The sequence below is a fragment of the Furipterus horrens genome, unplaced genomic scaffold, assembly GCF_987537825.1.
Source record: "Furipterus horrens unplaced genomic scaffold, mFurHor1.1.pri manual_scaffold_13, whole genome shotgun sequence".
Lineage (NCBI taxonomy): Eukaryota > Metazoa > Chordata > Mammalia > Chiroptera > Furipteridae > Furipterus > Furipterus horrens.
In genome coordinates, this window is record NW_028327183.1 from 45,306,236 (window position 1) to 45,332,767 (window position 26,532).

The 26,532-nt window shown below is 47.7% G+C and overlaps 1 protein-coding gene across 1 annotated transcript in view; it reads right to left on the bottom strand.

The window, feature by feature from the left end:
* SAE1 (SUMO1 activating enzyme subunit 1) overlaps positions 1–26,224 on the bottom strand; it is a 66,953-nt gene extending 40,729 nt beyond the window's left edge. The window contains exons 1-5 of the mRNA XM_090260189.1: positions 26,037–26,224; positions 13,497–13,608; positions 6,698–6,871; positions 4,548–4,690; positions 3,241–3,340 (exon numbers count right to left, since the gene is read on the bottom strand). Coding sequence (XP_090116315.1) covers positions 3,241–3,340; positions 4,548–4,690; positions 6,698–6,871; positions 13,497–13,608; positions 26,037–26,134 — 627 coding nt within the window. The 5' untranslated portion in view covers positions 26,135–26,224. The remainder of the gene's footprint in view (positions 1–3,240; positions 3,341–4,547; positions 4,691–6,697; positions 6,872–13,496; positions 13,609–26,036) is intronic.
* Positions 26,225–26,532: the final 308 nt, after the last annotated feature.

Below are 26,532 nucleotides of genomic sequence, written 5' to 3' on the forward strand. Positions count from 1 at the left end.
GCCCTGTCCTTATGGAGCTTGAACTCTAAGGAGAGAGACACTGACAAGTGCCCTGGAGAGCAATCGGCTCTACAAACCAAGGTGCCACATAGCACAGGAGGAGGAATGAACTCCTCAGTCCCCAGGAATGTTTCTCCAAGGGTGTAAGGATGAGGGGAGAGGAGGAGGACAGGGCTGTCAACAAACTGCTCAGAAAGGGGGAATCAGGACAATGAATCACTGCTCCCCTGTGGAATTTCACAACTAATTCATGAGGAGAGTACTAACAGTGCTCAAATTAGTCACCTCCTATTTTCAGAAGCAGAGGTAAAATTAAATCTGTATTTCTTAGCATGTCAGGAACAAACCCTACTCTGTGTTTAATTCTTAAAGTGCTATTAGGGCGAGTAACCACCATCGGGCATCTGCTCCTGTCTGGCAGCCCCTGACAACAAAGAAACAGGAGCAGCAAACGGGAGCGTGAGAATGGCCTTTCCTCCCGAAGGTTTTCCCAGAAGGCTCCCCATCTTCACATATGGGGTCCCACCATTCTCCTAAAACTTCAAAACCCCCAGGGACTTCCAGGGGCGTCACCGTGTAAGTCACAGGGCGAGCCAGTGCCCTCAGCTCTGTCCACGGTCTCCCACTTGCTGCTTCTCCCAGAGCCGTGTGACCTCGCGGGTCACTTCGCCTCCCAGCGCCAGCACCAGATGTGGACGGCGACAGCAGGGCCGAGTGTGATTCCCCGCACCCGACACCCGGCCTTGCACACAGCAGGCCTTTGGTGACTCAAAGGAACAGAAAGAGGCGGCTGCTCTGGGGTGAGAAAAGCCAGTCCCCCTGTGCCACGTCGGTGCTTCCTACGGCTGAGCGCGGGGCCTGGCTACCGCGCACCGACGTGCCAACTCTAACACCTTTCTCTGGGAAAGCCTTTCTGCCCACCGCCTCCCCACAAAACTTCACTCTCCTTTCTCCACCGCGCATCAGTGGCCACAGCAGGCTTGTGCCCAAGCCCGATTCTGATGAAATCTATCACCCAACTTCTGGTCACCAAGAGACGCAAACACACTACTGAGCACCCATCTCTGGGCTATGGACCCCCCCCCCCCCCGCTGTATTTGTCACGATGGCACATGTGCTAGAAAGGCCCAGCGTCTTCCTAGATGGTGTGAAAACCACAACCTCTGTTTTCCCCCTTTGTTTTTTAACGTTTCTAATTTCGGAGCACAATGCGTACCTTGAAGCACCAGTGGCTTCACCGCATCTGGAACCCGACCAGAAATCTTTCACAGGAAACAGGAAGCGGCTGCTTCCCCACCCCCACGCTGCACTGAGCACAACCCAACCAGCTCTTCCCTACAATTGAGGCAAAAGGGCAGACTCTGAACCAAGGAGCTTTTGAGCTGGAAGAGAACTTCCTCACCACAGAGCGGTCTGGGCCCAAAGGGAGAAACCTGGTTGTTCTGAGGTGACAAAGCCATGGCCCGGGAGCCCACGGGGCGTGCGGAGGTCGCGCAAAGGCAGGGCCTGGAATCCTGGGGGCCGCCAGCGGGAATGCACTGAATGCCTCGCACCCTTACGGGCTCGGGTTGGAATCCAGGCCTGAATTGTCCAAGTGAAGCAGCTGACTAACAGTGTCAGCTGGGACGTATTTTGATACCTTCCACTTCGGCCCCACGGAGGAAGGGGCTGCACGCAGCCCTCTGTGACGGGGACCCTCGGAATGGGACGCAGAGCCTGCCCGGGCCGCCCGCATTCCCCTCATAGCTACAGAACCGGCTCCCAGAAGCGGTTTCCAGATCTGTCCCAGGGGGCACCCCAGAACGACCCCCAGGAAACTTCCAGCTGTGAAGGGCCGACAAAGCCAGGCACTCTCCATTTGAATGTGAAAGACCCGCCTCAATCCGAGAAGCCCTTAAGCCATAAAACCCTTCACACCAAGGCCAAGTGTCACACTTGTAAGAGGGTGTGATTTATAAATTGACAGCACCCACAAAGCTGCTTTTGTGCTCCTCCGAGAGTTAACAATTTCTCTCCCCCCACCAAACGCACGGGGCTATTCAGATAAGGCTTGACTGGGCCTCAAAGAGAAAGAAAGGGAGAAAGAAAAGGACCCAAGTTTTGGCCAAAACACCAATGTTCACTTGGGATAATTATGGTCTTGTGAATAGACACTAAAATTAGGGCTTAATAATTCCTCTGTATCACACGCACAGCATCAGACTGTCCCAGCACACACATAAAGCGCAAGGAAAAGCAAATCTGTGGTGCAGCCTCGCTGGAAACTCGAAGGGTTCCACCTCTGTGGTTTTCTGCGCCTCTTTTGTGGTTTCTGTGCTGAGAATCCCCCCTTTAGAGCAATTTTAACTCAATGCTCGGAGCAGCTGTTTTTCTTTCTCAACATTTAAATCTACGTAGCAAAGAGTATATGTGAGCTTGGTTGTATCTTTCCTCTCAGTCCCACAAAACCAACTGGCCACTTCACCTTGTTTTCCCGTCGCAAGCAAGATTCCTTCTCAGATTCCAATACCGACTAGGAAACCATCGTCTCTGATTCCCTTCTGAATCCCACTCCTCCTTTCAGAAAACGAATTTAAATTACCGCACCAATTCCAAGTGCAGTCTGAGTATACATTTTAAAATATACACCTGATAACGTGTTCACATTGAGGCCTGTCTTCTTGAAAGATTTAGTGAAAACAAAAATAAAACTTTAAATAAACAAAAGCAGTTCAAGTTTAAACTGTCTTCGGCCCATTTACTAAATTGTCTATTAATCTGCTTTTTTAAAACGACAATGGCCTTTGCTCAAAAGCAGTCTTTCTGATACTACTTCATACCCCAGGGGTCTTAAGTGCTGGCCCACAGGACCAAGGAAGTCCTGCAAATATGTTCTCTTTAGCCTCCAGCGCTGATGAGAACAGCATTTGGGTGAGTTGTTACCAGTATTAAAGTCTGGCAAGGGCATACCAAAAAAGAAAAGAAAAAGAAAACGAAAACAAAACAAAATTGCATTTCTGATTCTTTTAAAAACCTCACAGCCGGCATCCGAGGGCCACACACTCCCCACCGCTGCGCGGGCTGGCACTGAGAAAAAGCTGCCCCTGGAGGTGGGACAAGCACCAGCCGCGGCTGTGCAGACCCCCCCCCCCCCAAGCCCACCATGCTGGCTCCCCTCTCTGCCACTGTGACTACCTGTCCCCAGGAGGCCAGGGCTCCTGAGCCCCACCCCCCAAACACTGGCACACGGAGCCCACATACCTTCTTGACCATAGTTGTCTCAGATGAATCCAGCCTCGCTCTCTTGGTGTCTGGTCCGTCTTCTACTCCCTGGCTGACTTTGGCAACTTTGGTTTTCTCCCTAGAGGTAACAAGGGGACGAATCCAGTTCTACCCTAGGAGTCATGTCATTACAACAGAGAGAGCATTACCACCTCACAGAACAGGATGCTGGTTAAGGGTAAGAACTCTGAGTCAAAGAGACCTGGGTTCAAACCCCAGTGTGGCCACCGACTCCCCGAGGAGCCAGTCCCCCACCATGTAGGCGTAACACCTGCTCATAGCATGGTCTTGTAAGAAGGCAAGTAACATCCGTCGCTTGGTGTTCTGCCTGCTGAGCGCTCAGTCCGCCTGGTGAACATCCACCTTAATTATGAAACAGACAAACGGAATCCCTCCCTCTGCCATGGGAGCTCGCATTAAAAGAATCTGGACTGCTTTCTTCTGTGACTTCTTTATCCATTTATAATGTGCCCAAAGGACTAGATTTTCTTAAAGCCATGAAATGGTGAGGTTATGAGATCTTGAACATGTCTGTCCCTCCCCCACGTCAATTGTACAGGCAAGAAACCTGCAGACCAGAGAAATTTCAGTTACTTGTCCGAGAAGCTGAACTAACTGGACTCTTGGTAGGAAGCGTCACCCGCCACACAGCAGGGTCTCTCTTTACCTCTCACGGGTGGGGGTGGCGGGGGGAGATTGTGGTCAGAAAATTACAGCCAAAACACCAACTCCCGTAGTTTTACAATACAGGTATCATCTTTTGTCGAGAAGCTACAAGTTCAAAACACTGCAGGTCCCATCATATGAGAGTCACCACGGTCTGCCCCCGCAATGTTCACAACAAGAGGGTAAGGTCTGCAGACTTCGGCCACATGTGCTTCCAGAGCTGCCCCGCTATTTCATACTCACTTCACTACCTCTCAACCTGAAGACATGCAAGCCCACGCTGGGCCACAAATGTTTCACAGCCCAAGCAAGCCTTCCCCGAAGAGAAAGCACGCTTCGGTTCCGGAAGTCCATGCCAATTGATCCCCAGGTGACGTACTTCACTTGCCTAGAACTCTGCCTTTTTTATGCTTTAAACGAGACCGCCACTGGGGAAGACAGCGACCCCATCTCCTCCAATTCTGCACACATTATCTACGTGTCATAAGCTGTTCACGAACGGATTTCCCAATGTTCTAAGTATTATGGTCAAAGATTTTCCTTAAGTGGTTCATTTCCTACCAGTGAATAAAACTACATTTGGAAAATGTTATATTCTCTCCTCCTCTCCCAACACTTACTCTACAAATTCATGCTCTCCAAGATTGGCAAACGTGTAGCCGTGGTAGCCAAAAACATCTCCTGTGAAGAACTTGATGCTGTTTTTGTGACAGATCTGGTCAACGGTAACGATGACATCCCTGGAGCAGCCTGTCAGGCACACCTGCAGAAAGGAAGGACGGCTGGGTGTGAGTCACTGTCCTGGTGTCTAAATAAACCTAATGAACAGCCTCGCCGGGCACGTCTAAAGCCACTTTCAAACTGGTACAACAGGTTCTCTGGACCCTATGGTTAAAAGACAAAGGAAAAGTTGCAAGCTCAGGGCGTAGAAAATGTAAATGATGAGACTGTCACTCTCTGCAACCCAAACGAAATGTGTTTAGCCAGAAAGTAAAAGCCATTCAATGAATTTGTTTCCCCTGATCCATGAATGTATGTAAACCACATTTCATAGTTTTCAGGAAAAGAAAAGACAGTAATAACACACTGTAAACTATTTCTAAAGAATTAAGTATTTTAAACCTTGAATAAGCTACAGGAAGGAGCAAAACCAGTTTTTAAAATTGACCCATAGGTCACGCTGAAATACAAGGGCATTTTCCTCCCTTCTCTTGACATATGTTAAGATAAAAAAGATAAACAAGTCCTGGTGAGATTATTTTTCCCCCGTTTTCCATCTGAAATTTTATCTGAACTTAAGGACAAAAGAAAAGGTCACAGACCGCATGACCTTCCATTCAGACTCAGACAATGAACCGGTGATTCACTCGGTGGAATTATCAATACTACCCTGAAGCCTCCAAGTTCTGTTCCAATAAGCTTAGATATTGGAAATGGCTAAATTTTAGTGCATAAAACACTGTCTTTCCAGGAGAAACTTTGTGATGAGGGCCAAGAAGACAACTCCTAATGTGTACATTTTGCACTAGAACATAGAAAGTTGGAGAAGAAATTACAAAAGGCGACAGCTGCCCTCTCTGCTCTTTCTGGCAGCCTGAATACTTCAGTAACGTGGAGAAATAGGTGCCTTTGGTGACATTCAAAGGACACAGCCTCCCAAGCAAAAATCAGCTTGAGACGGTAAACCCACCCCAGACGAACGTGCAATCAGTTGACCAAACGGAAGCCTGCAGAGTCACAAGTGACTAAAACCGACTCAGGACCATCAAACACGGCCTGTGGGACAGTCTCGCTTGCCCCGTGCATGCGCACTGCACACACAGCGGGCCCCGTGCTTCCGTTCCAACAAAGCTTCTCTGATTGCTAGACGTTCAAGGGACACCTAGAATAACTCATGTGCAGGTACTGTGGATAAAAAATGAAGAGAAGGCTTTCATTCCCAGGGAGCATGTTCCAATACCTGGAGTTATGAAACAGAATTAAAAAGAAAAAAGGACAGAACGCGCGGACAAGCCATCATTTCCAGCCTGTATTTGACCCGATGCATGTATGAAATATAAGACAGTGTGAAAAACAAACCACCCAGTCCTGGGTAACGGGCCTGTCATTTAAAAATCAAGCAGCTCCATCATCTGTGACTATTTCATAGTCGTCCAAGCTTCTTCCAGAGCACAAGGGACCGTGTCTGAAAGGCCACAGGCATGGAAACAGAACTTAGGTTACCGTTTCACCTCGGCATGGATTTGGCAGTGCCGCCGAATGAGGCTGGCTATGCCCCGTGTGGCTTATGACTACAGTGGTTCTGTCTGGTTATCCACGGCAACGTGGGCAAGGTGGCTGTGTGAGGGAGACCGACCGAGATCAGGTGTGCTCTTAAAGACAAAACACACGCTGTAGTTTGGTATTTCTAACAACAACAAAAAAATAACAAAACAAACAAAAAAAAACTCTGCTACAGAAATTAATCACCAACTTGTCAAGTTCTCAGGAGAAAACATTTGCAATAAAATGTACCAAAGTGACATGCAAAGGTCCGGAAGGACGACGAAGCCTGGCCTGGGGAGACGCATGTGCAGGCCCGCACGCCGGTGCCCCCCACAGCCCACCTCCTGAGGCGTGTCCTGAGCCTGGAGAACAGCACAGTTATAAACTCGCTCGGGAAAAAAGCTCAGAATTCAAGAGCCCAACGCTCCAGTGTACCCAGACCTCACACGGTGAGCGCTTTAGTTTGCTTAACTCCCCCAGGTTGTACACTGTCTCTGAAACTTACAGCATCGAACTGAGTGAAAAACGACTCCGGTTTCTTCTCTATGTTCTCAGTGTCCACCTTCACGTCCACCATGGGGTTGAGGTTCTGGGCTCGCTCCAGAGAGGCTTCGGCCCTGTTTCGGCCAACAGACCCAGTACGGATCAGGAACTGAGCTCCAGGGTCTTCTGGAGATACCTACGAAGAATTTTTTTTTTTAATATTTGAATTTTGGGGGAAACATATCTCAAAGACAACGAACCTTCCCATTTTAAAGGATAACTAAAATACCCACCATCTAATTGCCTTACTCTTCCTGCCAGAATCTGCCTAATGCAGGTTCCTTACACTCTTGCCTGCTGAGGCTTTAAAAGAGAGACTTTTAACTTTTACTGGGCATTAATGGTTCAAGAGCACCCCCTTGTGTTTACAAAGAAAATTCACTCTAAAGAGAAAAGCCCATGCTTCCTTCTTCTACTTCAGTTTCTAACTGCTAACAAAATGATATCATCATCGTGGTAACAATTCACCAAATACTTACCACGGGCCCAACTCTGAGCAATCAGAAACATAAGCAGTTTAAAGGATGTAGTCCCTGCCTACAGTGGTTTAAAATCAGACCAGTGCGAAAATCAACCACAATTAAGAATGCTTGAAATAAACTCTCAAATTCAATTAAAACTCAGAGGAGGAAAGACGAGTGGGGGGGCTGGAGCAGAGATGATTTCACCGTAAGGCTGGAGAGACCACAGACAGCCTCAAAGACAGACACGATCACGGGACTCCACGCTGCTCACACAGCGTTTCCTCCCACAGCGAGCATCCAGCTGCCCTGTTATTCTCTAGCCATGACCTGGCCACGGTCACCACCAAGACTGGGGTCACCAGCAGGAACCTCCCCTCCCCTCCTCCCACCAAGCACCCAGAGCACTAACTACCTCACTACCTTTCCTCCAGGAACACGAGCTGCTCTGCCGCCATTCAAGGCCGGCCCTCTGACAGGATCCTTGGCCCACGCCATCCTGCTTCTTCAGGGATCTCATTACATTCTGAGGAGCTGTACCCCACAGTGATGAAGAGCAGGTCTCCGAAACAATCCAGGCAGGGGTCAAATCCTCGATGCAAATGCTGGCTCACCCCCTCACTGTGTAACCCTGAGTGTGTTTGAAGGTGCCACACGTAAAACGCAGGTGTTAACAGAAACATGCACGTACTAACTACGCCATCCATGTTAATCATGGCTGTCCGCGCTCTCCTCCTCCCTCGAGGGACCGTGCAGCCGCTCTATGGGCCCTCGTAGGTGGGCCTGTCCCTAAGATGCCACCTCGCTCTGTGTACCACCGGATACAACTCAGTGCCTCTTTGAGTTTCTACCAGAATCCACTGATATTTCTAAAACCACTCTGAATGCTACAGATTTCTTCCTGATGAGAATCTTGTATTAAACCAAGCGCCCGCCAGATACTTCCTCCTGGATAGCCCACAGGCCCTTCGTTATCTGGCGCCTGTATTTACTGTCTTGGTTGATGAGCTCACTGACTACCCATCCTCGACAGAAGTCACCTGCTACGGGGGCTGAGCACGGGCTCCCCCAGGAGCCAGACGGACAGGGCCACAGCTGCCCACTAACTACCGTGACCCTGAGTGGGCCAGTGCCTCACTTCCTTTTCCTTGGTTTTCTTATCTGTAAAATAGGGATGATGATCCCTAAGCTCGGCTGGTGTGAGGACTAAGTGAGGTATTACAGCCACCGCTCAGTGCCCAGCACCCCCAGGAAGCGTCCACTGCTCTACGTTATTCCTTGCTTTCCGCACGCGCCCATAAGGTCCTATCGGTCCTGCCACCTACGGCTGTGTGCTTCCTGCCCACTCATGGGCCCCGCTACTCAGGCCCTCCTCCTCGCTCACCGAAACTACTACAGCGGCCTTCCGAGGGGTCTCACGCCAACCGTAAAGGACACCGTAATTACTGATCTACCCAAAGCCCAAAGCTGACCAGGTCTCTCCTTCCCACAGTCGAAACTCTTCAACAAGTCCTCACCACCCAGGGGTTTAAGAAACAGCTTAGGGCAGGGCTTGCTGGCAGGCTCTGCGCGCCCGGGGCCTGACTGGCAACCTGCCCCCACCTCCCACCACTCTGGGTGTGACGCTCTACACATTCCAAACGGCTCGCTATAATATATTCTAGTTCTCCTGCCACTTTGTGCCACTGCTAGTCCCCTGCTGGAATGCAGCCCTCGACGTGACAAACCTCTACTTGTTTAATACTCAGCTCCGATCTGAACTGTGGAAGACTTGCGTCCCCTTACCACGGCCTGGGTCAGTGAGCCCAGTCTGGTTCCTGGGAAAATCTTGAGAATGGGCACCAAATGCCATGCATCTCTGTATGGCCAATACCTAGAATACTTCTGGGTGACAGAAGGTGCTCTCGGATGCCTGTTGACGTGAACAAAATGAAAAACTCTAAGGGGCAGGAAAAAACACTCTCACTTTATGGATGAGCAAACCGCAGCTCTGAGAGGTTAGGTCCTTTGCCCAGCCTGAGGAGGGGGGACCTGAGCCCAAGTCTGCTTTCTGTATCATGCAGCAACCCCCCCCCCCCCAGGGTGTTCCTAGTGGCGGGGTGGGGGTGGAGAAAAGCACAGGCAAGTTGCAAAGGGCAGACCAACCACAACGTGCTCATGGACTAGCAAATTTATAAGACGGGGTCAGGCTGGGTAAGATGACTGGGACCAGGTTCTATGAAGCTGCTGGCTCCCAACTGTCCCTGGCTGTCAGACTCACCTGAAGAACTTTTATTTCTGAATAAGTCCCACACATTCTAAAGCACGGATGGGACCAAGAACCTGTGTTGAGCCATGGAAACCAGTCAGAGGAGTCAGGCCTTGCAGAGGAAGGCAGGCAGAAGGCATGAGCTAAGTAAGGGAGGACAAGCAGCCCGTTCATGCCAACACCGGGTCACATTTGCTGCTGCACTGAGGCGGTGACAGAACCACTCGGTGTTACACTGTCGTCCCCCTTTCCACACCGAGGGCCTCCAGGGTTAGGAACCATCTTCCCTCTGGTCTCCACTCTCTCCCCCTCCCTACAGGACAAGTTCCTGCTGTCCACGGGGTGTTCCTGCCTCTAGGGGGCACTGTGGTTGGAGAGATGCCCACACAGCAAGTACTCGGGCTGTTAATAACCCGGCAGCTTGCGTGCAGCAATTTTCCTTCCTCAGAAGGTTTTAAATTCAAGTCAAAAATCAATATATTACTGTGATATTAAGTGAGCCAACCCACATTTCCTTTCATATTGCAGTAAAATTTTTAAAAATAGCAATTCCAGATATTTTTCTTCTGAAACTCAGAACAAGGTGTACTTTAAAAAATTTCATTACCATTTACTCTTGCCCACAGAGCCTACACCTCACACTGGTGATAGTTACTTAGCGTGAGCCAGGACGTCTGTTCATTACCGAAAGGAAAGAACGGCATAAATTACAGCACGTGACAATACAATCTTAGAAGTATTTCCCCTAAAAAGACCTGACTTCTGGAATTTGCTTTAAAATACTGTCCAAAATATAGGAGGTAGAAGATAATTCTTTTTTTTAAATCAAAAAAATATTAGTATCCATAGAAGCCAGATAGATGGGTATCAAATATTAGTCTCTTTTATACATATTTGAAATTTCCTATTAAGAAAACCTAGAATGTCATTGAGGCCAAGAATGTAAAGAAAAAAACAGCTACTTACACTGTGGAGAAAAGACAGGTCAGAGGAAAGATACACCAGAGTTGAGAACTATTATTATATCATCAATTAAATAGCATTATATCACATAATTACTCATTATCGGATGCTTTGCTTGTTATGAGCAGGCACTCTGCTACGCAGTCCGGACACACCCTCTCCGATCCAATGTTTTCCAAAGTAATGTCTGAACTAGTCACATCAAAATCTCCTAGGACTTCTGGCCAAGAAGGAGGCCGAGACAGACACGCTGCATCTCCCTTCACAATTAAGACGGAATATAATTATCTCAAAACTAGAGACAACCATAAGTTCCAGAAAATCAAGCTGCATGGAAGTTCAACAAAGATATAAAGAAGAAACACTCATCCAGACAGTTAGGAGGGGCGGAGAGGATGAGGTGTGGCGGCGGCAGCAGCAGTGGTGGAGGCGGCAGCAGCGGCGGCAGCGGCGGCAGCCCAGCAGAAAGCACAGTCACACATTTTAAAAATGGAGAGGGCCACATGGGGAGCGCTCCCAGCACCAGACCAGACCAAACAGCTCACAGTTCCAGCGCTGGGAACAATAAAGCCTCGTTGCCTCTGACTGTGCAGACCACTGGGGGTTGGGGGAGCGGAAGAAACTGCCGGTCTCTCAGCAGAGTCCACTTGTTTAAAGGGCCCCCACGGTCCTAGAACGTCTGCAGACTCACCCACTCTGGGAACAATGGCCAGGACAGCAGCTAAAGAAGCGCCAGGCCCATACAGAAGTGGGAGAAGTGCCTGGAAAAGGGGTGAGTGCTAAGCAAGCGCCATTGTTTCCTCTCAGACCCCTCCCCACATACAGCGCCACAGCGTGGTGAAATGGGTCGCGCTGTACTGATGAATCCCTAAGGCTCGGCCCTTACAATGTAACAGGAGTGACAGCTCTACCTGGGACACAGAGGAAAACAAACACAGGAGCCCGTAAAGATGAGGAAACTGAGACGTATGGCCCAAAAGAGGGAACGGATCAAGCAAGGGTCGAGTGGGAGAACTAAGCGATGAGGAGATAGCCAACCTCACAGATGAGGAGACAGACAACCTAACAGACACAGAATTCAAAATGCTGGTGATAAAGATGCTCACAGGCTTGACAGATATGCTTGAGTACGGGAAACGCATAAGAGAAGAAGTGAAGGCTATGCTAAATAAAATGAAGGAAAATCCACACAAAACCAGCGGTGAAGGGAAGGAAACTGTTCAAATCAATGATGTGGAACATAAGGAAGAAATAAAACAGTCAACCAATCAGAATGAGGAAACAAGAATTGAAAAAAAATGAGGAGAGCCTTAGGAAGCTCTGGGACAACTTCAAACGTGCCAACATCCGAATCATAAGGATGCCAGAAGAAGAAGAGGAAGAGCAAGAAATTGAAAGCTTATGTAAAAAAAATAATGAAAGAAAACTTTCTAAATTTGGCAAAGGTAATAGACATACAAGTCCAGGAAGCACAGGGAGTCCCAAACAAGCTAGACCCAAAGAGGACCACACCAAGACACATCATAATTAAAATGCCAAAGGTTCAAGATAAAGAGAGAAGCTTAAAAGCAGCAAGAGAAAAGCAGAGTTACAAACAAAGGGGTGCCTATAAGACTATCTGCTGATTTCACAAAAGAAACTCTACAGGCAAGAAGGGACTGGCAAGAAGTATTCAATGGAATGAAAATCAAGGACCTACAACCAAGATTACTCCATCCAGCAAAGCTATCATTCAGAACAGAAGGGCAGATAAAGTGCTTCCCAGACAAGGGAAAGCAAAAGGAGTTCATCATCACCAAGCCATTATTATATGAAATGTTAAAGGGACTTACTTAAGAAAAGAAGATCAAAACTATGAACATTAAAATGACAACAAACTCACAACTATCAACAACTGAATCTAACAAATAAGAACAAAATCCAACTAAGCAAACCAGAATAGGAACAGAATCATAGGTATGGGGATCATTTTGGAGGGTTATCAGCTGGGAGGGGGAAGGGGGAGAAATGGGGAAATGATGCAGGGATCAAGAAGCATAATTGGTAGGAACAAAATAGACAGGGGGAAGTTAAAAATAACATAGGAAAGGGTGAAGCCAAAGAACGTATATGCACGACCCATGGACATGAAGTAAGTGGGATGGGATTGCTGGTCGGAAGGGGGGTACTGGGCACAGGGGAGCAAAGGGAAAAGAAACTGGGACTACTGTAACAACATAATCAATAAAATATACTTAAAAAAAATAAAGCTCTCCTAAGATACCTTTTATTTTTTAATTTTTAAAAACTGAGTTGAGATACCTTCTAAATGTATCTATTCCTGCCCTGGCTGGTGTGGCTCAGTGGGTTTAGCACCCACCTGCGAACCAAGGGGTTGTGAGCCAGGTCCCGGGTTGGGGGCGTGTGGGAGGCAACCACACAGCGATGTTTCTCTCCCTCTCTTTCTCCCTCCTTTCCCCTCTCTCTAAAAATAAGTAAATAAAATCTTTTTAAAAAGTGTTTCTATTCCTGAGCCTCATCTCAGACTTTTTTCTAAAGCGGAATCATTGGAGGGTGAAGGCCATACCATGACAAAGCCCCAAGGCAATTCTGCATTTCTAGTTATTCAGATGATTTATAGGCACAAATTGGTGTCCCTCAGGACCACTCTCCAGCGCGGCAGTTAACTCCACTTACAGATAAGCGAGCTCAACAAGGAGACGGGGGTCCCCACTGACTGTCCCCCTGGAATGTGGTGGTGGGGAAATCTAACATGGCGCTAGCACCATGGTCCCCAAAGGCTACAGTTGCATCCGTGCCAGCCCTCCTCTCACAGTCCTTGACAGGCAGGTAGGAACTCCCAAATCTCCAAGTGTTTATACCTAAAACAGGAGACTGCTTTTGCCCTGGCCAGGCAGCACAGTCGGTTGGAGCGTTATCCTGATACGCCAGGGTTGCGGGTTCGATCCCTGGTCGGGGCAGATGGAAAAAGCAACTGATGAATCCATAAATAAGTGGGACGACAAATCAACGTTTCTCTCTAAAATCACAGTTTAAAGGGGAGTGGGGAGCAGAGTCTTCGGAGGGTGAGGAGGTGACGCGCATCTCACCTGCTCATGGTCCAGCATGGTCAGCCCTTTCACGCCTGCCAGGATGAGGTTCTTGGCAATCTCAGCCCCGAGTCCTTTCAGGCCGACAAGAAGCACCCGGGAGGCCCGCAGCCTGTAAGGCAGACACTGTTAACTGGATGTCAGGGAACAGTGGAAAGCTGCCGAATCATTGTGGAACAAAACAAAGCAATGATCTTAGTTTTCATTAAGTGCGCTGAAGCAGCACAGCCTCAGAACTAGGAAAGTGGATCAAAAAACTGTGGTGCATTTATTTACACAACGGAATACTATGCGGCAGAAAGAAGGAACTCCTACCTTTTGTGACGACATGGATGGAACTGGAGAGAACTATGCTTAGTGAAAAAGCCAGGAGGTGAAAGACAAATACCATAGGGTCTCACCTAATACAGGAACCTAACGAACAAAACTAACAAATGAGCAAAACAGAACCAGAGGCATGGAAACAAGGAACAGACTGACAGTGACCAGAGGGGAGGGGGGAGGGGGAGAAGGGGGGAAAGGAGGGGAAGGGTCTCGTCAAGGAACTAATATAAATGACCCACGGACATGGACACGGACAACGGGGTGGGGATTGACTGTGGGAGATGGGTGGGGTGGGCGGGGCAGGGGCGAGCAATGGGGGAAAGATGAGGCAACCGTAATAGAACAGCAATTAAAAAATGGGAAAAAAAACTAAAAAGAGATGCTCTAATCCATCCTGCAGGAAACAATTCATCCCACAGATATTTGCTGAGCACCTACGCCAGGCACCTCTCTAAGGTGTGGAAATAAGACAAACATAATCCCTGCTCTTCCATACCTTGTACTTCATGAAAGAAGCAGGTTTAGTTGTTCATATGGAAAATAATACAATACTTAATAAATAATACAAGAATAAACTGTTTTGCATACTCATAACTGTAAATCTACTTTTGTCCCACCTTGTATAGTACATCAAAAAGTTATGAAAATCGCCTTGGCTTGTGTGGCTCAGTGGATGGAGCACCAGCCTGTGAAACAAAGGGTCGCTGGTTCGGTTCCCAGTCAGGGCACATGCCTGGGCTGGGGGTGTGCAAGAGGCAACCACAGATTTAAAAAAATAAAAAAGGTATGAAAATCAAGCATGATGTGGACCCAGACTAACAAAGCATACTATTTCAGTCAGACTCATCATGAAGGCCTTTCTGAGGCTGAGCACCAATCAAAATGAAATAAAGAATGAATATACAGATATTTGGTAGAAGAGCATACCAGACAGAGAAAAGGCAAGTGCAAAGGCCCTGGGGCAGGAGCACTTGGCATGTTTCGGGGACACGCAGAAGAGCAGTGAGCAAGGGAAGAATGGGAGTAAATGAAGTTGCAGACAGAAACCAGGGGCTACATCCTGAAAGCTCTCCCGGTCATTTTAAGGATTTTGGACTTTACTCTAAGCCTGATGAAAAGCCATAGGGGGACAGGGGTTTGGAAAGGAGGAGTATCAATTAAGATGAGAGGAAGACAGCTTGGACCAGTGTAATAGCAGAAGTGGGGGAAGGGGCACTATTTAGGCTCTAACACACAAGCAAAAACGTCGCAGACTAAAGGAGTGTACCAAGGAAATGTTTGGATCATTCTAACCAGAACACCACAGAAGATTAGGCTCGCAAAAGGCATCCAGAGGTTGGGCTATCCTTTGAGGTCAGTGGGAGGCAGTATATAAGTCTACAATATCTTATTTGAAATCCTTTAGGGTGGGGGAAAGACATAAAATATTCCCCTATCTATATTGACAAATAAAGGCATAAGTTCTTTTCAATGAGAAAAAAAGAAATCCCTGTAGCAGAAGTGTTTCAGAATCAGACATTTCCAGATTTGAAAAAGGAATAAAGAATATGGTGTCATACAGGCACTAGGCTCATGGGGTGATCAATTCGTAAAGTATGCATGTCTATTCCTGTTGTACAACTGAGACTAACATAATCTCGTGTGTCAACTGTAATTGAAAAATAACTTTTTCCCTGGCCAGGCAGCACCACTGGTTAGAGCATCACCCAGATACACCAAGGCTGCAGGTCTAACCTCCGGTCAGGGTACACACAAGAAGTAACTAATGAATACATCAATTAGTGGAACAATAAATCCATGTTTCTCTCTCTCTCTCTCTAAAATCAATCAATAAAATAAAATAAAAAGGAAAAGGAATTTTAAAAATACAAAATAACTAAATAAATAAATGAAGTGCTTGAGAACGCAAATAGGTGGAGCCACTGTGGAAAGCAGTGTGGAGATACCTCAAAAAATTGAAAATGGATCTGCCTTCTGATCCAGTGATTCCACGTCTGGGACTAATCCAAAGGAACCCAAGACACTAATTTGAAAGACCATAAGCACCCCTATGTTCACTGCAGCGTTCTTTACAATCACCAGAATATGGAAGCAGCGCACGTGTCCATCAGTAGATGAGTGGATAAAACATCTATGGGACAGCCCTGACTGGTATGGCTAAGTGGGTTGGGCGTTGTCATGCCAACTGAAAGGTTGCTGGTTTGATTCCCAGTCAGGGCACATGCCTGGGTTGTGGGCCAGGTCCCCAGCTGGGGGCGCATGAGAGGCAACCACACACTGATGTTTCTCTCCCTCTCTTTCTCCCTCCCTTCTCCTCTCTCTAAAAAAACAAACAAACACACACAAACAACTATGGGACATTTACACAATGGATACAACTTAGTTGTAAGAAAAGAAAAATTTACCCTTCTCAACAGCATGGATGGACCTGGAGAACACTATGCTAAGTGAAATAAGCCAGTCAGAGAAAGACAAATAACACAGGATCTCACTCATGTGTGGAATCTAATGAACAAACTGAACTAACAAGCGAAATAGAGACAGACTCACCGATGGAGCGCAGGGTGACAGCTAAGGGACGGGGGAGGTGAGGGGGAGGAGGGATTGAGTAAAAAGGACTTAGGGACATGGACAAGTGTGGTAACTGCTGGGGGGGGCGTGGTGGGGGGGGGAGTATAACAGGACTAAATGGTAATGGGGGAAAATACAATTAAAAAATTAAAAAATTAAGTGCTTGTTCACTGCCATTAAAAAAGGAAATAAAAGAGTTTACATCATGTTATTAAACAACTCCATTAGGATCTTAGGCAGCACCCTGTAATTAAACTCATCAATATTTTTGCAGCAAATGTATGATTATTTACACTGGAAAGGATTAGTAAGAACTAAGAACAGTCCCACATAAATTCAAGTTCAACTTTGCTCTTAATTTATGGAGTCAATTTTCTCAACCAGTACAAGTACTGGGGAGAACATGCAGAAACAGTTTTCCAAAAATGGTTCTAACAGCCCTGACCAGTGTGGCTCAGTTGGTCAGACGTCATCCCGCACAGTGAAAGGTCACTGGTTCAGTTCCGAGTCAGGGCACATGCCTGGGTGGCAGGTTCGGTCCCTGGACAGGGTGCAACCGATCAATGTTTCTCTTGCATCGATATTTCTCTCATCTCTCTCCCCCTCATTTCCTTTCTCTCTAAAAATAAATAATATCTTTTTAAAAAACGGTTCTAACAATTATGAACATTGCATGTCATTAGACTAGAAGTGTTCGATAAGAATGGTGGCTGAATCCTGTGCCGATTCTTGACGTTAGCAGATTGTGGATTTCCTTCACTGATACAATCAAAGGATAAAACGCAGGAAGGGAGAATACTGACAATCTTTTCCTCAAAGGCGTACGTCTGGGCCTTGGATTCTCCATTATTGCTTTTATTCTATGGGCCCTTCCACTGCCAACCACAGGCTAGCAAACACGAGCCTTTCAAGCGACAATGTCACTTCCCTGGAACAGGAGGAAGTGCAGACGAGGGTTTACGTGATACGAGCAAGGTAAGTAAGAGATGCTAGCAGTGCGCGGGCCCCTCATCAGGGATGCAGAGCATCACGCCAATGGTGGGAGGAGGAAGGAAAACTCTGTGGCTCTCCAAAGGAGCTCTAATCCCTCAAGGTTCAGCAAACATAATAAGCAACGTTTCCTGAACGAACGGAGGGCATCTTTGACATCAGAAAGGTTGTGTGCGCTTGCAGTTAGCTGTCCCTTCCAAGTCTCTGCTGTCGCTGTGAGTCTACGTGCCCTCCCTGGACCTGGGCCTCCAGGTTCTAAGCTCCCTTTCAGTCTGAGTGGCTGGGTTTTCTGCCGTCTGGCCGCTCCCAAGACACAGCTAGAATCGCCCCTTTCTCTTCTAGGACCCTCTGTCTTCAAATATTACCAACAGCCCCCTCACCTCCAAGCCCACTGACTTCTCAGGCGCTGTTCTCCCTGCCAGTCTTTCCGCAGCGGGCACTGCCCATCACTCCTCCTCTCCAGGTCTGAAGACCAGGGTCTGAATTCTGGCTCTGCCGCTTCCTCCCTGGGTAACCCGGACAAGCTGCACAATCTCTCTAAACTTCAGTTTATTTGTCTGTGAAGTGGGGATACCAATTCTGACTTCATGTTACTTAATCCCCTCCACAACCTGGTAAAATACGTACGCAAAGCCATCTGGAGTAATCTCTGACGTATAACAGATGCCCGGTACACGTTACTTGAACTTCTCCCCAGTCCCCACTACCTTTTCTATAAAAGGCTCAGAAAATGGTTTACTCTGATTTTCAATAAAACCTGACCAAAAGAAAAGCAATCTAAGGCTGGCACTGAAAGCCACTCAGTGCTGGCCCCTCCCACGTCCCCAGCCTCACCGGACTCATGCCCTGACAGGCCGCCAATTTCCCACCCGCAAACTTGAAATCACAACCCAATGCACACCTGTCCTTCTCTGTACGCCTCGTCAAGCCTTTCCCCAGACTTCAAACATCAACTTGGATGCCATTTCTTCAGCAAGTCTTTTCTTACCATGGCAGACTCAAGCAAGCACTCTCTCCTCCTGCCACACAGAAGTGCCACTGATGAGTCACGTACAGCCACGTGGCCTCTCCATAACCGCTACACCCCATGGCGCTCTCCAAACTCTGACAGCTCCCGGGCTTTTTATTCAAGTCGCATCACCACTGACCTTCACGTTTATATGTTGTTAAACCTTAACTGTGCCGGGGGCCCTGAGACTACAGCTTACTTATAGCTCAATTATATGACAATCACTTAAAATCATAGCTGGCTGGTGTGGCTCAGTTGGTTGGACCTAGGAATAAGTTATGTACAGGACAAAAGGAATTGAGCCCTGGCCGGCATGGCTCAGTGGACTGAGCACCAGCCTGTGAACCAAAGGGTCACTGATTCAGTTCCCAGTCAGGGCACATGCCTGGATTATGGGCGAGGTTCCCAGTTAAGGGCACACAAGAGGCAACCACACAGTGATGTTTCTCTCCCTCTCTTTCTCCCTCCCTTCCCCTCTCTCTAAAAATAAATAAAATCTTTTTTAAAGAAAAAGGAATTAAGATGATGTGACTAAATTAAGCATTTTGAGATGGGGAGATGGTCCTGGATTACTGGAGTGGGTCCAAGTAATCATAAAGGATAAAAGAGGCAGAAAGGGTCAGAGTCAGAGGAGATGTGATGACAGGAACAGGGGCCACAGTCAGAGAAGAGAAATCTGAAGAGGCTACGCTGCTGGCTTTGGCGATGAAGGGAGGGGCCCCAAGCCAAGGAATGCAGGTGACTCCTAGACACTAGAAAAGTCAGGCACACAGGTTTCTCCCTAGAGCCTCCACAGGGAGCACAGCCCTGTACACACCTTGCTTTTGGCCCACTGAGACTGACTTCAGAGTTCTGGCCTCCAGAACTGTAAGAGAATTTGTATGAAGCCACTAAATGTGTGATCATTGTTACCAGCGTAGTTAAGAAACCGGCCAAAAATCACGCAGCTACCTAAGGCAAAGCAGGTATCAGCCCAGGCAACACGGGCTCTTGAAGTTCTATTGTCTCTCAATGCCACAAATCAATGTAAAATTACACTGTGACATGTAGGGTATACAATCCTCTGGTAACAACAACAGCAGCAATCACCACCCACAGAGAGCTCACCAAGTGCTGAGTACCTCGCTGAAATCTTCAGTGTGTGTCTTCACCATTTCTTTCTCCCACATAAAAGTGCACACACCCTACATATTGCATAAGATTTCTCTTCCTAAAAGTCCAAGGGGGCTCCACAGACCCCAGGGGTAGGCCATCACGTTTCCGTAGCGAACAATTCATGTTTGCCTCGAGAAAGGAAAAACTAAGGATCCGAAAAGGTGTCCAAGCTCTCACGGCTACTGCCGAGGCCAGTATTGGGATCAGAATTCAATTCTGACCATGACCTAGAATTTTTTTCCTCTCAAGGTCTCCCCCACAACACAATGTATACAGTAGGTTCTAAATAAATACATGCTGACTTACTCTCCTCTCTTGGGACTTCCGCTGTCTCATGAATATCTTTTAAATTTCTGGGAAGGAACCACAGCCTTTATATATAATCTTTGAATTCACAATACACACTTCAAGTTAAGTCAATGAATTCCATTCATGATTAAGAACTCTCAAGATGATCATATTCACATTCAAACTACCCTCACTGAGAGTGGAATGTGTGAGAGTGAGTCATGCGTAACCTGGGGTGAGACTATTTCAGGCAGGGTAAGCACCAAGGCCCCAGGGCCAGAGACAGCCTCAGCACACCTGAGGAATGGGAAGATTCAAGTAGCGTGAATGGAGTATAGTCTAGGCAAGGTCAGGCAGGCCAGGGCATGAACGACAATGGATTTTAAAAGCTTTGGATTTTACTGAGTAAACTGGGGGGTGGGGGGAGACTGAAATCACTGGAAGACTTTAAGCAGGACCCTTAATTACTTCTTCAATCCTCACCTGAGGACACTTTTCATTGCTTTTAGAGAGGAAGCGGGGAGTGGGAAGGGGGGCACAGACAGATGGACAAACACCAGTTGGTTGCCTTGTCACATGCGCCGCCACCGGGGATCAAGCCTGCAACCTGGGTATGTGCCATGACCCGGACTTGAAACCACCACCTTTCAGTCCACAGGACAATGCCTCGATCAAATGAGCCACACTGGCCAGGGCTGGACCCTCAATTTAAATTCGTTTGGCTGCTGTGTGGAGAGTACATTATAAGGAGTCAGGAGTGGACCTGGGGAGACCAATGAAGAGACTGCTGAGGTAACCTGAGATGGTGGGGGCGGCTTAGACTAAAAAATGCAGAAAGGCAGAAGGGATCAAGTTTGAGGAAGGGCCAACAAGACTTCCCCACACACTGGCTATGGGCTTAAGGGACAGCCTTGAACATGCCTAACCAGGTTTCTGGTCTGTGCAACAGGAAATGGTGGGGCCATCAACATTTGGCAGATCTGATTACTTTCTCCCTCTTAAAAGTCTCTTCTTCACTTAACAGTCCTTTTCATTTAAATCTACAATCCTGCTCCGCTCAACTGCCCATTCATTATAGGTTCTTAAATGTTCTGTAAAATCCAAAATACAACTCCAGGCTGCTCCCAGCTGTGATCTGCTTAAGTAAACCTACTCCTCCTATAGTCTTCCTCATGCTTCCGGAGTCCCCACCCAACCCCCTGACCGCTGCTTTACATCCGCCTTATTTAGCTCAAGCTATTTCCTATTTAGTTTCCCTGCTTCTGTTGCTGATGATTTATACTTGTCAAATAATTGTAGCTATAATTTACTGAATGCTTTCTGCGCCTAGACACTACCCATGAATGATCTCATTTACTTCTCCATAATCTTTATAAAGCAGATTATATTACCTCCACTTGCTCAATGAGGAAAATGAAGCACAAAGAAATGTATCCAAGGCTAAAAAACTCAGAAGTTCTCAAGCTGAGATTCAAACTCAACCACTCACCACTATCGACCACTAGAATAAACTGGTCCCTATGTGCCACAGCCAGGACACAGTAGATGCTCAGTCACTTTAATGGCAAATACGTGCTTGTGACACCAACTGAGGTCCTTTTGAACAGCAGCAGTGTTGTGTCATGAAAGCTTGAAGATAGGGACGGTTTTGGTCCTTTTTGTAAAGTCAAATTTCAGAGCTGAAAGAGTCCTTAAAGATTCAGTTACACTTGCCCCTCCTCTTTGCAGATGTGGAACCTAAGGCCGAGCAATTGTGTGACTCGCCCAAGGGCAAAAAGCTACTTAGCAGAGCTGGGAACTGAACCCAGGTCTTCTGACTTCCTAGGTCTTTGCAGCGTATCATCATTTCATTCACTCCACACCTATTTAAATGTCTCCACACTTCCCAGCATGGGAAATTTAAGAGACCAATAAGAACCCACATCTCAATTACTGGACATTTATAAACTGCTCGCCCCAGGGAGCTTATCATCTACTCCCCTTTCCAGTCACCCTCCCTTCCTCTCTGGTAGTTGGGAGGACAAACTACTGTTGAGCGGGAGGCACGCCTTTGTGCCTTTGTTGGGAAAGGCGGGCAGAAACAGCTGCCAGCTTCAGCACTGGCCTTTTTGTTCATGTGACTGAAAGGAGCCCCTATGGTGGGCAATGAGCTGCTACGGAATCGCAGTCAACCTGAAGTTAGTGACTATGATTCTAACCCTACTTTGACTTACTGGGTGTGTGCTGTGTTCGGAGAGTTGGCTCCCTTCTTTGAACCTCATCCATAAAATGGGCCAGGCACGCCAGCAAGAGGTGCAAACTCCCCACATTAACAAGTGAGGCTGAACTGCCGGAGGGGATGGCCGCATAGAGAACCCTGCTCTGTGCTAAAGAGGCAGCCTCTGCTTTCCTATTTTTCAAAAGACAGAAACTAGAAACTTTATGTGAAACTCCATATGAAATTTCTAGATGGAGGCGAGGGTTGCATTTCCCCCTAACTTCTCATTATTAAAAATTTCAAACATACAGAAGAGCAGGAAGAGTAGTAACATTTTGCTGTTTTGCCCTATTGGCTTTACCCACATACATTCACTACGGCATTTCACGCCTTTCACGCGTCTCTCCAAGAAAGGACATTCTCCATACCCGCACTATTATCACATCTAGAAGATAATTCCCAAATATCATGTAACAGGGTTGAATATTCTAGTTTCCTCCATTCTCTAAAAAATGTTTTATTCCATATGTTTTCTTTTTGAATCAGGATCCAGCCAAGGTTCATACCTTGCATTTGGATCCATCTCTTTTTATTTTTTTAAAGATTTTATTCATTTTTAGAGAGAGGAGATGGGAGGGAGAAAGAGAAGGAAAGAAACATTGATGCGTAGGTGCGAGAGATACATCAATCAGCTGCCTCTCGCACGCCCCCAAATGAGGACCAGTGCAGCAACCCAGGCATGTGCCCCGACCCAGAATCAAACCAGTGACCTTTCTGTTTGCAGGTCAACGCCCAACCCGCTGAGCCACCTCTTTACTCTTAGTCTACAAGTCACCTCACTTGTCTTTCCCATGACATCGGCTTCTGGAACTGTCTTGTAAAATGTTCCATCTTCTAGACAGCTGATCATTTACTTCAATGGTGTCCTTTCATCTGTTCCTCTGCTCTCTAAAAGCAGGATTAGAGTAATAGATATTGAGCAGGAAAACTTCAAAGATGATGATGATGCACTGTTATTTCCCATCAGAAGGCACATTATTAATAATCACCTCCAAAATGAGCAAAATAGAACCAGAGGCATGGAAACAAGGAAAAGGCTGACAGTGACCAGGGGGAGGGGGAGAAGGGGGGAAAGGAGGGGAAGGGTCTCGTCAAGGAACTAATATAAATGGTCCACGGACATGGACACAGAGTGGGGTGGGTAATGACTGTGGGAGGGGGGAGGTGGGCGGGGCAGAGGGTAGCAACTGGGGAAAGATGAGGCAACTGTAATAAAACAATACAAAAAAGGAAAAAATAATAATAATCACCTCCAAATAAGTTTTTATTTCTGTTTTGTTTGAATATTACCTTGGTCTTATGAATTCTAAGTTATTATTTTTAAATCAAGTTGGTGTTACTTTTTCTGATGCTCAAATTGTCCCAATTTGGCTAATTCTCTAGATACTTTTTTTAAACATTTTCACTATCTGGTCTTTTTTTTTTTTAAAGGATTTTATTTATTTTTCAGAGAGAAGGGAAAAGGGAGAAAAAGAGGGAGAGAAACATGGATGTGCGAGATACATCGATCGGTTGTCTCTCACAGACCCCCAACCAGGCACCAGCCCTGTAACCCAGGCATATGCTCTGACTGGGAATCAAACCAGTGACCTTTCGGTTCTCAGGCCGGTGATCAGTCCACTAAACCACACCAGCCAGGGCCAATTTAGATTCTTAAATGCTGGCAACTAATTTCAAAAAGTGTAAAACAATGTATGAGAGATACAGTCCAATTTTTAACCGCTAGACTGTATAAGTTCCATGGGGAGGCCCTTTGTGATATTACTACTCTCCCTTCCAGTATCTGCCAGCCTTAGTCCAACATCTCAGTCAGAGGCAAAGCTGGAGCCAGAATGCAGTCTGCAGATTCCCAGGCCACCTTCCATTTCACAAAGGGGCCCAGTCCCCAGTTTTCATATCTGCCTTGGAGTTCCCTTAGAGGCAAATCAATGTGCTTTGTGGAGCATCCTTCCTGACTATACAGAGGAGGAAATCACTGTTCTTCCTAATTCAGAGTTCTGCTGTGAGACTCAGTTGGAAAATGGACATAACAAAAAAACAAAAACAAAAAATAGGAGCTCTGACCAGCTTGGCTGGGCACTGTCCCACAAAGTGAAAGGTTGCCAGTTCGATTCCTTGTTGGGGCTCATGCCTAGACTGTGAGTTCAGTTCCCCAGTCAGTCATGGAGCACACAAGAGGCAATGTTTCTCTTTCACACGGATGCTTCTCTCCCTCTCTTTCTTCCTTCCTTTCCCTCTCACTAAAAAATAATTTAAAAAAAAAAAATATATATATATATATATATGGTGCCATGGCTGGTGTAACTCAGTGGATTGAACACCAGCTTGCAAACCAGTCATCAGTTTGATTCCCAGCCAGGGCACACGCCTGGGTCATGGGCCAGGTCCCCAGTTGCGGGCATGTGAGAGGCAACCACATATTAATGTTTCTCTCCTTCTCTTCCTCCCTCCCTTCCCCTCTCTCTAAAAAAAAAGTAAAATCTTTAAAAATAAAAAATAAATTAAAAAACAGGGAAGGGGGGATGGACATGAGAGCACTTTAATAAAATCTGTAAGACTAGCTACAAATATTTTCCAAATTATAGAAAACCCCTTCCTTCCTTCCTTCTCAGGTTCTTCACGGTGTTCAGCACACCTCCACTCCCTCAGAAAAACTCGCACCTCCCAAGAATTCCATATCCTTCAAACAGCACACCCTAAGATCAATCGCCCCCCCATGTCGTCAGGCCCAGTCTCAGTCACCCCCGAGTTCTGCCTCTCATACCCCATACACTGACTCCTCCAGCAAATCCTGTCCCTTCTACCCTCAAAATAGATCCGAATGCATTATTTGACCCCTTCTCTAGAGTCCCCAACCCCGTTACACACGTCACAAGTGGATTGCTGAAGGATTGCAGCAGTCTAACTGGAACCTTTATTTCCCCTTTGCCCACTTCAACCTATTCTCCGCACAGCAAGGACGGTCCTTTTAAGGCACAAATCACATGTCACTCCTACTCAGAGCTCTCCCAAACAGCCCCCACCTCACCACCCGTTATGGGTCCGCTTACCCTGCTTTATTTTGCTCCCAGGGAACCTGCATTGCATTGCATTAGTTATGTGTGTCGCCAACACAACAACGGAAGTCCCATTCGAGCACGGAGGTTTAGTCCAGGGATATACCCTCGACGCCTACAACACGGATTGTGGAAGGTGCTCAATAATTATCTGGTCAAATCAATCACTTCTTTCAAGGAAGGACCTCATTCCCTCTGGTAACCACTCCTCAGTACCGCAGGGGATGCCCAGCCTCAGCGTCCTGTCCTCTCTGGACACACCCCAATACCTACACACGAGCAACCTCCTCAGGGACCTCCAGCCCCCCCTAGACTCTTCGAGCCTCTCAAGACTCCCAGTAAAAATAACTTGAGCCCAAACTCCTCAAAAACCCTCATTCTTTCCGACTGGCCCACCGCTCAGAAGCCACAAGAACGGAGGGTGCATCCCTGCTTCGCCAGTTCTCCCCAGCGACCAGCCAAGAACGGGTCCCCGCTAAGTAGGAATGAATGAACTACGCCCCTCCTTCATCCTTTCCAGGCATTCCCGGCCCCTCCTACTCCCTAAGCCCCCAACCCCGATCTAAACTCCACCATACCCCCTTTCGTGCTTCCGCACCCCTAAATCTGAACCGTAATCCCTAGGACTCCCCCACCCCGCCCCCCGAGAGGCCTCCAATCACTCGGAACGACCCTCTCACCCCCTGGGACGTCCCCACTTCCCATACCCTCCAGAAACATCCCAAATGAGCCCTTGAGGTCGTCTCTGGCCGGACGCCAGGCGCGGGTACAGACAGAATTCCCGCCTCCTCTCTTCAAACTAGACCCTCCCGCTCCCTGAGGGCCGCGAACGCCCCAGGCCAGACGCCCCCGCCAGACCCCTCCGCCCCACAAGCTGCACCAGCCCTGACCGTTTCTGGGCCTCCAAGCCCCAGAGACGGATCTGCCGGTCATACTGCGCCGCCTCCTCCTCGCTGATGCCGCCGCCAGCCTCCTCCTTCTCCACCATGGCGCCGGCTCTGGGCTTCCCTTCACTCCCGTTCGGCTCACGCCAACCACGGCCGGCCGCGCACCCCGGACGCCTCTGCGCTTGCGCCAGAGACGGAGCCTGCGCAGTAGCTCCTCCGAGGCCCGGCCCGCCCGTGCAGCCTGAGACCACGTGGACCTCTCGAGCTTAAAAGGCGGCCGGCGACTGCCAGTCACGTGACCCAGGCTCCAGCCAATCCTGACCGCAAAGTAGCTCGGCCTGTGGCCCCCACGAAGATACCGGTGGTCTTTAGGAGACTTCGTTCATCAAGTATGGGTGGAGCGCCTGCTGCAAAGTCGGCTTGGGGCGTGTGTTGTGAAATAGAGTGGCGAATAAAATAGACGAGGTCCTACCCTTACGCGGTTTACTTTATGTTGAAG